The sequence below is a fragment of the Pangasianodon hypophthalmus genome, chromosome 20 (assembly GCF_027358585.1).
Source record: "Pangasianodon hypophthalmus isolate fPanHyp1 chromosome 20, fPanHyp1.pri, whole genome shotgun sequence".
NCBI lineage: Eukaryota > Metazoa > Chordata > Actinopteri > Siluriformes > Pangasiidae > Pangasianodon > Pangasianodon hypophthalmus.
In genome coordinates, this window is record NC_069729.1 from 1,010,023 (window position 1) to 1,024,335 (window position 14,313).

At 40.3% G+C, this 14,313-nt stretch overlaps 1 protein-coding gene and 1 long non-coding RNA gene across 6 annotated transcripts in view; one reads left to right on the forward strand and one right to left on the reverse strand.

The window, feature by feature from the left end:
• The window catches only part of LOC113539455 (plexin-A2), a 75,562-nt gene extending 64,432 nt beyond the window's left edge, over nucleotides 1-11,130 (forward strand). For both annotated transcript variants that reach the window (XM_034314222.2, XM_034314223.2), the window contains exons 27-32: nucleotides 471-567; nucleotides 6,114-6,310; nucleotides 6,396-6,565; nucleotides 6,822-7,034; nucleotides 8,154-8,304; nucleotides 9,367-11,130. In XM_034314222.2, the coding sequence (XP_034170113.2) occupies nucleotides 471-567; nucleotides 6,114-6,310; nucleotides 6,396-6,565; nucleotides 6,822-7,034; nucleotides 8,154-8,304; nucleotides 9,367-9,462 (924 nt within the window). In that variant the 3' untranslated portion in view covers nucleotides 9,463-11,130. The remainder of the gene's footprint in view (nucleotides 1-470; nucleotides 568-6,113; nucleotides 6,311-6,395; nucleotides 6,566-6,821; nucleotides 7,035-8,153; nucleotides 8,305-9,366) is intronic.
• The window catches only part of LOC117599904 (uncharacterized), a 95,947-nt gene that overhangs the window by 5,829 nt on the left and 75,805 nt on the right, over nucleotides 1-14,313 (reverse strand). For 2 of the 4 annotated variants that reach the window (XR_008300595.1, XR_008300594.1), the window contains 4 exons: nucleotides 13,741-13,778; nucleotides 11,416-11,487; nucleotides 6,373-6,584; nucleotides 502-592 (listed from right to left, as the gene is read on the reverse strand). This is a non-coding gene — a long non-coding RNA (uncharacterized LOC117599904). Of the gene's footprint in view, nucleotides 1-501; nucleotides 593-6,372; nucleotides 6,585-11,415; nucleotides 11,488-11,735; nucleotides 11,784-13,740; nucleotides 13,779-14,313 lie in introns of all 4 variants that reach the window. The other 2 variants (XR_008300596.1, XR_008300597.1) reach the window with 2 other exon arrangements.

Below are 14,313 nucleotides of genomic sequence, written 5' to 3' on the forward strand. Positions count from 1 at the left end.
TGACGCTAACACGGCTAACGACTAACGATATAAATAACGCTGAGGAGTCCATAATGCTAACTGGCTACTGTTAACCTAGCAAGTGAAAGCTAACACAGGCAGAGTCTTAATCAGAGTCTAAATCAAGTGAGCTTATTAGAATATTAGGCCACGCCCAATAGAGCAGTCTAAAAGGGGTCTAATCCGTAAACTCAGCTGCTGTTCGAACGTTTTTTTTTAAAATCCTGTTTTATTCATTCAAACTTTGCTGCATGTTTAATATAAAGCTCAGGTTTGGTTATTATAGAAATGGTTGGCAGATGTTACACAATTTTACCTGCCACATAGCATTCGGCACATAGCATATATATGTATATATATATATAATAAATATAAAACAGAGTATTTAGTGGGAGGGTTCGGTTAGAATATTCACTGTGAACCTTCAGCAGTTTATAGATGTGTGTGTGTGTGTGTGTGTGTGTGTGTAGGTGTCTGATCGCTGTGTGGTGGCTCTGGTACCTAAGCAGATGTCCTCCTACAACATCTCGACGTCGGCCAGCTTCCCGCGGAGCTTCAGCCGATACGGTGAGTCTCTGATGCTCCTCTGCTCCTGCAGGAGAAACACGCTGTTAAACCACATGATTAAAAAAACTCAGCCTTAATTATCACCATTTCTTTCTGTTTGCAAAAGTTTGCATAATTTCTCTCTTCCTCTCTCTCTCTCTCTCTCTTGCTCTCTCTCTCTCTCTCTCTCTCTCTCTCACACACACACACACACACACTCTTTAACCCTGCTCCAAGTGTGTAATAACCCCGTGTCAGCGTGCTGAGGGTCACAGATGAGTGAAGATCAATCTTCACACCCACAGAGGAACAAACAGAACACAGCTCATTAGAGTTAAAAATCTACAACAGCCTTAGAGCTAAAGCCACTGAACATCCTGTATCATATTTCAGCATCTCTCTCTCTCTCTCTCTCTCTCTCACACACACACACACACACACACACACACCAACATCCTGAAATACCCCAAGCTAAAATATCCTTCACATTTAAATTATAATCTGCAGCACAAATCCCATGGTGCTCTGTTTAAATAAAACAGTCTTTAAAAACATCATACAGGAGAAAGCTGGATTTCTGAACGAGCACTTAAAGTCTTTTTTAGAAAATTTAGTGATCTTTTTCTTCTCAGTCTGATTTGATCCTGATTTCTGTAAAAGGTGTTTCACTGAGCCAAGGAACCTACTAAAAGTCAAACTTTTCTCATTGTAACGTGTGAAATTCAGAAATCTGAACCGCAGTCCACAGCGAGGGCCGTAACCATGAATCAGACGATAGACAACGGTCAAAAACCGGAATGACACCGGGAACTTGGAACTAGAGCCGGGAACATGGAACACACACACACACACACACACACAACCCCACACACACTAACACACTCGCAGGGAACAAACCAATGCAAGACACTGGGTGAAGTCAACAGGAAAACACACAAACCAAAACAAAAAATGTCTAAGAAACTTAATAGGTTCCTCTGTTCCAGCATCGACACGATGTGTGACATCAGTGTGTGAAGTTAATTAAGTGTGAATTCAGGAGTGTTAGTGATACTGAGCGTTCATTAGACTTCTATTTACTCTTCAGCAGTGTATAATCTGAGCTGTATGTGGAACGTTCCATTTTGCGCTGTCGCTGTTGCAACGCAGTTTTCAAACAATATTGTTTTTGTGAATTTTGAATCCTTCACTAAAAACGTCAACTCTACGTGCACGTAAATGTATAATTTAGTAGCACACTTCAGCTTGGAAGTAGGAAGGTGCGCTGCTGCTGCAATGAACACACTGTGCTTGTTGCCATGGGAACCACGACGTGAGAGGAACCCGTGACACCCATGACCAGCACGGCCAATCACAGCATGACCTCATAATGTAGAAACGTCAGAATTTTTGTCTCTGTCTACAGCATCACGTTAAATCCCACACTTTAATCCAGAACCATCCCGCGCTTTAATCCAGAACCATCCCGCGCTTTAATCCAGAACCATCCCACACTTTAATCCAGAACCATCCCGCGCTTTAATCCAGAACCATCCCCCGCTTTAATCCAGAACCATCCCACACTTTAATCCAGAACCATCCCGCGCTTTAATCCAGAACCATCCCGCGCTTTAATCCAGAACCATCCCGCGCTTTAATCCAGAACCATCCCGCGCTTTAATCCAGAACCATCCCGCGCTTTAATCCAGAACCATCCCGCGTTTTAATCCAGAACCATCCCGCGCTTTAATCCAGAACCATCCCTCGCTTTAATCCGGAACCATCCCGCATTTTAATCCAGAACCATTCCCCGCTTTAATCCAGAACCATCCCCCGCTTTAATCCAGAACCATCCCGCGCTTTAATCCGGAACCATCCCGCATTTTAATCCAGAACCATTCCCCGCTTTAATCCAGAACCATCCCGCGCTTTAATCCAGAACCATCCCCCGCTTTAATCCAGAACCATCCCACACTTTAATCCAGAACCATCCCGCATTTTAATCCAGAACCATCCCACGCTTTAATCCAGAACCATCCCGCATTTTAATCCAGAACCATCCCGCATTTTAATCCAGAACCATCCCGCATTTTAATCCAGAACTATCCCGCACTTTAATCTGTAAACATCCTGTTATTTAATCTGGAACCATCCCACGTTTTAATCCAGAACCATCCCCCGCTTTAATCCAGAACCATCCCCCGCTTTAATCCAGAACCATCCCGCGCTTTAATCCAGAACCATCCCGCGCTTTAATCCAGAACCATCCCGCGCTTTAATCCAGAACCATCCCGCGCTTTAATCCAGAACCATCCCGCGCTTTAATCCAGAACCATCCCCCGCTTTAATCCAGAACCATCCCACGCTTTAATCCAGAACCATCCCCCGCTTTAATCCAGAACCATCCCACGCTTTAATCCAGAACCATCCCACGCTTTAATCCAGAACCATCCCACGCTTTAATCCAGAACCATCCCACATTTTCATCCAGAACCATCCCACACTTTAATCCGTAAACATCCTGTGATTTAATCTGGAACCATCCCACATTTTAATCCAGAACCATCCCCCGCTTTAATCCAGAACCATCCCCCGCTTTAATCCAGAACCATTCCCCCGCTTTAATCCAGAACCATCCCGCATTTTAATCCAGAACCATCCCGCGCTTTAATCCAGAACCATCCCACATTTTCATCCAGAACCATCCCACACATTAATTCGGAACCATCTCGTGCTTTTCTCTTGCAAAAAAAAGCCACAGTTCTCATGTGCAAAAAAATGTTCTGTTCCTGAATGTAAACATTGTGACAACGTGATGCTTGAGCATCTCAAATTTTTACATGACGGCCATTAAAATATTATATGAAAATTACACACACACACACACACACACACACATTTACATTTACATTTATGGCATTTGGCAGACGCTGAAATGCTGTAAAGATGCCTTCAAAAATAATTAAACTAAATATTTCTACATTTTAAAAAAACCTATAAAAAGAAGTAAACAGTAATAAATGAAACAAAGTCAATATTTAATGTGACGATCCTTCACTTTAAATAAATAACACACATACACACACACACACACACACACACACACACACACATACACACACACACACTCATTCACACCTAGTGGGTACTTCACGTACATGGAAGGGGAACCCATGCAGACTCGGGGAGAACCTGCACAGCACCTTTAACGTAGAGCTGAAAGGGTTAATGTTAATGTTAACATGTCGTCTGGAAGGAGAGGAAACTGAAATGAAGCTTGTGAGTTTCGGGAAAAGTTCAGTGCAGAGCAGCTCTTTTGTTCATTGTGAGACAAGTGTGTGTGAGTTAATGAGTGTGAAAGTGAGCCGTGACCTTGCAGTGTGAATGAGAAGTTTCTGCAGAATGACCTGGTGTGATGAGCTGCTCAGTGTGGAAGGGGCGAGAGTTCAACCTGTCTAATCTGCGGATAGAAGCAGAGGCTAATTAGGGAGTGAACTGCTGTGTGTGTGTGTGTGTGTGTGCGCGCGTGTGTGTGGGTGTGTGTATACTACATGTCCTGCTGTGCGTATCATTAACCTCTTCATCTCTGCTGGCACACCGCCTGAGGATGAGACGCTAGAGTTTCACACTTTCTACATAAACACACAAAGTACTTTACAAACTGAAACGAAAAGAAATGCTAATTACTGAAATGGTATAAAAATGCTGTGAATAAAAAACAGTCTTTTTAGCCTTTGGTCACTTTTTTTTTAAACCGTTTTAGACCAAAGACTAGTAAAAAAAAGACTGCAAAGGCTTTATATATATATATTATATACAGTACTGTGCATTTATAAATATTTTTTTTAGTACAATCTTTGTTATAGATGTTTATTTTCTGACTTCTACATTATTGATTCAGTACAAAAACGTTTTAGGTCCCAAACATTAGTTTTCCGGCACAAAATGAAATGTTCCAGAAAAATGTTTGTATGTCAGTAAAGAAAGCAGCAGATTCCATAAGAGACACTTTTCAGATAAAAACATAATGAAGGCTGCTGGGTTTCGCTGCAGAAATAAGAAGCGAGTCGACAGTCAAAGTCTCCAGAAGAACTGTGGCTGCTTCTGCAAGATGCTCAGTAACACTTCCAGCTCATTTCCTTATAAAACTGCACACACTGCACCTCAGATACTGCTTTATTTTCTTCTTAAATGAAGGATCGTCACATTAAATATTGACTTTGTTTCATTTATTACTGTTTACTTCTTTTTATAGTTTTTTTTAAATGTAGAAATATTTAGTTTAATTATTTTTGAAGGCATCTTTACAGCATTTCTTTGCATGTGCCTAAGACTTTTGCACAGAACTATATATATATATATTTCTATCTCTATCTATCTGTTTATCTGTCTGTCTGTCCATCTCTCTTTCACTGGAAACTTTTTCTTTTTATTTAATATTTATTATTTATCTTACACTCACACTGACAAGGTTGTGTGTAAACGTTGTGTAAGCCAAACCGAACTAAATTCTCCCTCAGATTTTACACAAGTTTCAGAAAAGCTGATTTTCTTTGTAATCATGTGAAAAGTGAAAGTGCGTTCCTGACACAGCTCATTTGCATGTTGTAACGCCCACAAAACTCCATAAAAGGTCAGAGTGCACAGAGCTGGGAGCACGAAATGAATGAGAGAAGGTGAATTAGGTGTGATTTAAAAAAGGGAACAAGAAAAAAAGATAAAACAGAAAAAAGATCTAAGCTGTACCCAGGTGATCATGCACACGGAGCACGTCACACAGAGAAACTCTTATTTTAAAATAGCTTTAAGTGTCTCGGCCGAGGTGCTGCAAGTGTTGCGCAGCGTTAAAGGATGATGGAGCGGCAAACGAAACTGATGTATAATCAGCTTTCATCCTCTGAAAAAATCATTCCGCTCTTTAAACATCCTTTCCCTCTTAAGCGCGACCTTAATCTTCTGCCAGCTGAGGCGTTTGTTTACGGCTAGCGGCTACACGCAGACACATCGGCCCGTCCTCTCTTATCATCCCTGAACGATTAGTTTTATTTGTCTTAACTTACGGGTTTGTGTTGGCTCACTTTCTTTATTTTTATAAACTCTTTAATTACTGCATATAACATAAAATGACTGGATTTCACAATTTTTCCAGATGGCCACTGGCTGCAACTTGCATGATTTGAAGTCGATCAAGTGGAGGTTTACATCGATTAGTCTTCTTACACATAGATTTACACACACCAACTTCAGGATACGAAGATTTTTTTTTTTTGAAATTATGGGATTTTTATGAAATTTCTTGTGTAAATGCTCGTACAAAAGATATAGGCATAAATCTGTTTGTACCCTGCTTGATACATGAGGCCCAATGTTTAAATGTTCTTTACTAGAGCAGTTCTTAGGTAATCTGCGCCTCTTGATCCAGAATGAGTCAGATTACTATAATATTCCAGTAAACGCTGAACATATGCGAGATTTTGGTGAGAAATTATTCACTAAAGTTAACTTTTTTCAGTTTTCTCCTCTTCAAAATCCCAGATAAACATTAGTGTTGTTAGAGGTCACTCTCTCTCCCTCTCTCTGTCTTTTAGATGCAGTCCTTCGCTCGGTGTCAGCGGGCAGTCCGGAGTTCTCACGCTCCCGTGTGCCGATGATCACTCCGGATCTGGAGAGCGGCGTTAAAGTTTGGCATCTGGTCAAAAACCATGAACATGGAGACCAAAAAGAAGCTGAGCGCGGCAGCAAGATGGTGTCTGAGATCTACCTGACCCGCCTTCTGGCAACCAAGGTCAAACACACACACACACACACACACACACACACACACAGAGTGTACTGATTCCTAATTACCTGTTCTGGGTGTGTTCATGCAGGGCACGTTGCAGAAGTTTGTGGACGATCTGTTCGAGACGCTCTTCAGCACGGTGAATCGGGGAAGCGCGCTCCCGCTCGCCATCAAATACATGTTCGACTTCCTGGACGAGCAGGCGGACAAACACGGCATCCACGACCCCGACGTCCGACACACGTGGAAGAGCAACTGGTGAGGCATGACAAGAACCCTGAAAAAAACAAAACAAAAGCAATACTTACATCAGACACTCATTTCATTACTGAAAATTATTTTCATAAGGTCGACAAATGCTGAGGCATGCAGGAGATTATTATGACTAACATAATTACTAATAATGACAGTTTCTGATTACTACTAATCATCAGAAACTGTACTGTGCTTAAGCCAATTACATTACATGTTGTTCTTGTTATTTGTTGATTCACTTTTAACTCTTCTCATGCAGTCTTCCTCTGCGCTTCTGGGTGAACGTTATCAAAAACCCTCAGTTTGTGTTCGACATCCATAAGAGCAGCATTACGGATGCGTGTTTATCCGTAGTGGCTCAGACCTTCATGGACTCGTGCTCGACCTCGGAGCATCGACTCGGCAAAGACTCGCCTTCGAACAAACTCCTCTATGCTAAAGACATCCCGCACTATAAGAGCTGGGTGGAGCGGTAAGTGTGTGTGTTTGTAAGAGACACGGCTGACAAATTAAATCTAAAACTGTTAATGCTGTATGCTGTCATTGTCACATGCTTGAAGGAAGGAAGTCAAAAGAAGAATATTCATAGATTCAAGTCAAGTGGCTTTATTGTCATTTCAACCGTATACAGCTAGTTAGTACAGAGTGAAACGAAACAACGTTCCTCCAGGACCAAGGTGCTACATAAAACAAACACAGAACTACAGGAGACGTTACACATATTTACATAAAGTGCACAGTGCGAACGTGCAGACGGCACAAGACAGTACAAAACTATCAGAACAAGACAATGGACACGGTGCGTTACAGTGCAGCGCCGACTAGCACACAGTTCTAATAAAAAGTGAATCTTATGACAGTAGTGCAAAAGATTGACAAAATAAGTTGCTGGATGTAAACATAAGGAGTAGCAGCCAGGGGGAGAGTATAAATATACAGTATATAATAAATATTTATAGCAGCAGAGATTGAATACAGGTGTGTGCAAAAATTGCAAAGAGGATGCGGTTGAGTGTGTGTGTGCGTGTGTGTGTTCAAAACTAGAAGTAGCGAAATGATGAACGGCTGAAACGCATCACAAATTTACCAGTCCTTCGTAAAAGACGAGTGACAAACAGCAGTTCATACTGAGTACAAACCTGAGGCAGGTGCGTATAGGGAAGACAGAACTAGCCAATCAGGACAAAGACCATGACCTGCACTGTGAGAAACCTGAACGCTTCCTTTCTCTGTACGTTGAGAGAGACAGTTCTGAGTGCACTTCACATAATTTGTAGCCTAGCTAGTGTTAGCTGCGTTTAACATTTTATCAGGATGACTGTAATCAGAGTGTAATCAGCTCACAATGCATAATTACAGTGCCTTATATTTCAAGTTTCCTCTGCAGCTCATTCCTTCTGAGGACTGACAGCACAAAGAATCTCGAGAGTAGATGGCCCCTTTGGAGTAAATAACTATCTAATCAGTAAATAATCCGTATCCTATGTCCAACTTTAAAGTCATCTAAAAGCATTTCTTATTTATAATTCCTCACTGTGCATCTCAGTGAGCTTTGGAACCAACCTCAGGTGTGTTTCTGTCTGGTTTTCAGGTACTACGCTGATATAAGCCGTCTGCCGTCCATCAGCGATCAGGACATGAACGCGTATTTGGCCGAGCAGGCACGTCTTCATTCGCACGAGTTTAACACACTCAGCGCCTTGCACGAGATCTACGCCTACGTCAGGAAGTACAGCCAGGAGGTACGGTACACTTACACAGATCTGCTTTACACTTACTATCATGTCTCTTGTGTTTAATGCTGATTGTACTCTGATGCAAGATGTAGATATTAAAAAGAAAATAACGAGTAACATTTTGTACTGATGTTGTACTGCACACCTTCCCAATAATACATATACTCTTAAAAACAAAGGGTTCTTTAAGCGTTCCAGGCTTCCCGAAAAAGAAAGAGTTCTTTATGATAGGAAAAAAAACTGTTGCTGGGTTCTAGATGAAACCTTCAGGGGACAACTGAAGAACCCATAGGCAAAGGAGACAATATGAGATCATTTAGATTCTGATCATTCAGACACACATCACGTCTGTGCTGCACAGTGAGAAATGCAGAACCAGCTCGTGTCCTTACACCGTCCTCATCTCACGGCTGTGTGGTAAATGAGCTCCCGTGAGATCTAACTCGCCTTGATCTTTACCCAACATTAAGTCCTCTCACTTTACGCTGACAAAAACTTTGGCGCAGTACATGGATACAGTGAAAAGTCACCAGTTATTCAGACGTTGTACTACAGACTGCACAGGAAGGACCAACGTGAAGCTCAGCAGAGACAAATCAAGCCTTTAGGTTTGCTGGGAACTTATTATGGAGATGCTTTTAGGAAAGCGGACATAGTTCAGGGCTGAGAGTCAAACTCACAGTCTGGCTTGCTGTCAGAAAAGTCCAGCTGTCTCGAGATGTCTGGGCTTGGGAGTTGCGCTGGAGAATTGCGTGATGTACAGTCCATATTTATTCAATTAGTTATGTTGCATATGTCACATATTGCAGATGGGAAGACAGGAGACAGTAACTCCTGCACTGCTGTTATGTACAATATAAACACTGTGTTTCTGAAACTCATTCCACTTCCCAAACCCAAAGGATTGGTTACATTTCATATAAATTAAAATCCAGACTGGAAATTTGCCATTACATCATTATGGTATTAGTGTGATAATAACTCAGGACTTGCTTTGGATATGAAATGGGGAAAAAAATAGCAATGTCTGATTATTGTCCTCTCCTGCCCTCTTGTGGCTGTGTGCAGATAGTGCAGTCTCTGAAGCAGGACTCATTGGCCCAGAAACAAAGACTCGCCTACAAACTGGAGCAGCTCATGGCAGATATGGATCATGAGAGCTGATCTGAGATCCCCCCCCCCCCCCCCCCCCCCCCAAAAAATGGACAAAAATCATCAACTGATCAACTGAGAGAGAACTGAACTGAGATCACAAGCTGGACGAGTCACGGTGACGTGTCAAGGTGCAATAACCTTCCAACTTGGTATCGAAGGTTTCAGTGCATCACGGTATCCGCTTACACCTTCACTTTTTTAAAAAACAGACATTAAATACTATGAAACTAACTCTCTACCTAGCTTTTTGTGCTAGTATTTACCAGAATAGCCTAATGCATCAAACTAATGGTATAAGTACTTTAGATTTCCTTGTCACAGCTACATGATTCCAAGCTACAGAACACACAGACTCTCCTATTCCTGCCTGAGAGCGAAAGACAGATAGAGGTTATTAGATAAACAGCGCCATCTACTGCATGATGTGAGAAGCTCTGCACCGGTTCTCAACCTTTTTAATCAAAAATGCGAACAGCAAAAAAAAAAAAAAGAAAAAAAAAAGAATGAAGGACAGAAAATTATAGCCAACTCATTCAAATATATTACATTCTTACACTCTCATATACACATTTGCTAATAAAGGGGATGCAGAGGTTTTGGGTTTACATTATGCATGACAGAAATATGCTCGTATTTATTCTTCCAAGTTCATAAACATTTTTCTTAGCTTCAGTGTGTGACTCGTGTCTGTAATGGATGTAAACCTGAGAGCTGAAGAAGTGTATGGATCTGGCTGAAGTCCACGACCTTCACAGCGGATCGATTTTAACTACACCAGTAAATAAGCTCTGTGTATATGGACCAAGGGTTTAGCTAGGGCCAAAAGTCATGGCTTTTAAAATAAAATGCAGGTTTGTGTGTATGTAAGTGTGTGTTGTTTACACGTAAAAAAAAAAAAAAAAAAGTGTCCATTGTGACGTGTCCTCTCTCAAGAGAGTTTTGTGTGATTACTGGCTCGTACATTGGATGTCCATGTCTGACACGCTTTATATTTATATTCATTTAGGTCATATCTTATACTTGAAATAAACACACATTAGTGCTGTTGGTTTTCCCCTCACTGTACTGATGAGCTTCCATTGTCTTTTTATACACGTCTTCCTTTTCTAACACGTGTGATGGTCTCGTGTCCGTGCTGCTCGGTTGATGACGCATGCCAGATTCAATGCTTTGTAACAAACCTGATTTGTAAGATGTCAAACGGAGCTGTATAAAAAACATCAGTGTCATGTTTAGTCTATTATCATTCTGCATTGTTAAAACTTACTGGTTTGACTCCTGACATCATAATTCAGATTAATATTGGTTTATTAGTTGTTACAATTTATTTACTATTTAACACTAAACATTTTATTGTGCTCTGTCATGTTTCGCAGGTTCTTATTTATTTGTTGTTCTTATTCTCGTCTGGTTTCATGTCTTGTCCATGTGTTTCTTCATGGCAGTATGTTTGCAGTAAAAGCAGTAACGTCAGTTCACAGTATAAATCACAACGCTGTTTTATGAATTTAGTACAAATGTGGCTGTACTGTATTTTATCTTTTTTGTTTTTTACAGCTCAATATGATTGTGTATTTAAACTGTAAATAGTAAACATCCCTATTTTGCAATTATTCCCTTTTTACAGTTGTAATAAATTAATAAAATTAAATAAAATCAACTAATCAAAAATGTCAATATATATGAAGCTCTGATATTACTTTTGCCAACATTTACTGAACTGTAAATATTACCCAACAATCGTTAATAACTCTATCTAATAACTATCCATTGTTAACAAACGATCAAGTTTCTTCAGTGTGGAAAATTGTGCAGCCCACAGACCCGAATCCCCAAAACAGTTGCACAGAGGTTTTACCCTGAAGGGGACAGGAAAAGGGTAAAACATGAGAAGCCAGAGAAATGAAACGACAGCTATAGAGCTTGTTCTGTATTTTTACACACCAAGAGCTGTACACTTACAATTAATTTTTGTAAAACTGTTCATGCAGGCTCTGATGGTGATTCAGATGGTGGATGATGGGAAGCTGAATCCTGTGAAGCAGTGAAACATGCATGTTTGTCCAATGCAATAATATCTATTTAGTTTGTTTGTGTGTGGCAGTTCAGCATTATTAATATTTTACTGAATGAACACACTGTTGATTGTACAAAAGTGACCATAGTTTGCGAACAGTGATACTGTTAAACAGGTAGAGGTCTGCAAACCAACACATACAAAACATTAAGGTTTATTTTTTTCCACACAAATTCGCTCATATTTATCCAACTTCATACCCCACCTTCACTTCAGCAAGCGACTGTCGCTGATGTTGATTGACCTTTTTATTCTGTGGACAGTTGGATAAGGACAGGTAGTAGTCATTATGTATATAGTCTCTTGTATAATTAATAGATATCACAGGGGTTAAATGTAACTTAATAGTGTAATAAATCCCACACAGCTTGCTAAGGTTATATTAAGAGTGTTCTTTTGAAGATTGTTTTTTTTTAAAGCCCCACAGAGTTAGATGGACAAGCCAGGTCCCAGGTCCTCAGCAGCTCAGCAGCTCAGCAGTTCCTTCCATCAGTCTTTAACACTTGGCAATTACTTCATTCAGTCTGTTATAGAGTGAACATTCTGAACCAAATCCTGGTAGGCGGCAATAAAGTCCCGCACGAGTCCACTGTCACTTTTAATGCTGCTCAGTTTATCAAGTCAAATTTAATTTGCTGGAACGATCTGAATCCCAAAAGTGTCCTCTCTCTTTCTCTCCGTTCAAAACCGAGGGCAGGGAGATTTAATGAGCCTTGTGATAATCACTTCCTGCTGTTCATATGTGAAACACGAGCCAGCCATATCCCTGGCATTAGAAGTGGCATCCAGATGAAAGTCTGACCGTAAATATTTCCAATTAACTCTCGTTCCTGTCTGAGACTGGGACTGTATAAAGGACAGTGGACAATACCGAAAGCTAATGAGGAAGCATTATACATCCAGGAGTTGGTGTTTTGATTTCAACAAAGTATATTTAATTGATACAAGCAGCTGATAAATAAAGCCTGCAGTGGCTGTAGCCTTTAAAGTCATAAAAACCAATGCATTGGCAGCAGGAACACATCCACTGGCTATATTTATCTCATTCTCACAGCGCACTTGGAGGTGATGTTACGAGTGCCAAAATTTATGGACCAAGCTAGATGAACCTTAGTGCAACTATTTTGGTAATCTTGTCTCCAGCTCCTGCCAAACTCAGATTCAGTTGCACACGGGGTCTGTCTCAGCTGTCCCTGTAACTAATACCTAACTTCTTTTGGATTATGCAGCTTTTCGTGGTCTTATCTGTGCCTCTGCAGTCCATTGTCTGGAGCATTGGTGTACATTATAGCACTGATGTACACTGATGTACAACTTTATCACATGCTGTACGCACTGTCATTACAATAAAGACTCATGGGGTAATACACTATCACAATCAGTTCCTCATTAATGTTCTCGCAATGAGAAAAAAGACGACTTTTTGCGACAATAAAAAAGCGACAGCTTAATAGCATGTTGCAATTACTGTATTAAATGCATTAGTCACCAATGCACTGTATATTTCATCGTGTAGAATTAATAAAGTACATATCATACGAGATAAAGAGATTTATAACCGATTTATATGGAAATTAGTGAATCAGTGAGGAGAAAATTCTGAAAATACAAACAGCAACATATGGGAAGTGTATATAAAAGACACTTGTGCACAGGTAGGAAAAGACAAACCTTTATTATAGCACACAGCCAAGATGAGTTCATTATGGGGAAAACAAAGCATTGTTTTAATTCTGATTATGTAAGAAAATACTATATACAGGATGACTGAAAAGTGTTAACACTTGTATGACACTACAACACAAGGAGGTTAGGTTACCAGTTAAAACCTCACTGCTTCAGAGGGTCTCAGCTTATGTGCTGTTATTGTCAACACATTTTTGGAAGACCTTGTGGTCTGCAGAACCTGGGTGCACTTTTCTGGTGGTATTGTTTAATTTTCTCTCTGAGGTCTTGCACATGGTCTGGTAGCATAAACACATTCTTTTATCAAACCCCACAACCAGTAAGTGTTAACATTTTCTTAATCACCCTGTATATCATAAGGTTTTTCTCTCAAATGTTCAGTTATTTATCATAATAAAATAACTTCACACTATGGACTTGTATCGTACTATGTTGCATCTATTCAAAATATTTGAAGGAACAGTCTCTGATGAATTAATATTATTATTATTATTATTATTATTATTATTATTATTATTACTTACAGCATACCACTTCAGATCCTTGAAGTAATCTTTACTGCCTGTAGAGAGAAGAAAGAAGAACAAATACAGAGAGTGTGAAAACTGAGTTTTCTGTGAGCCAAGTTCAACTTCATGCTGCTGTTTATCTGCAACGCCGTCCTAAAAACCTCAGTCCTGCCAAACCAATTGAGTTTTATAGTAAACATTTATGTTGGTTATATGAGCTGCCACCTGTCAACACCACTCTCGGGCTCTGGGGACTGGAAAGTTGGCTGCTTTCATACAGTTTATTAATAAAAATGCTTGACTTGCGAGAGCCTTGCAACAGTATACCAGTGGCATCTGAGCTCTCCCCCAGGGCTAATCCACCGTTTCACTGCAGGAAGTCATACGAGCTGCCTCTCTTATTAGATGGTATTTGTCCTGGAGATTTTTTAACCATAGTTGGAGCAAAGCCTAGACTACAGTACAGAACATACTCTATTAAAAAAAGGAAAAGAAATCTTGATTTGAAGTTTGCAGATATATGAACGCATAGTGCACAGTGAACAAAGACTTATAAAAGACGATAAGAAAACATCATGCGTTGCTAAA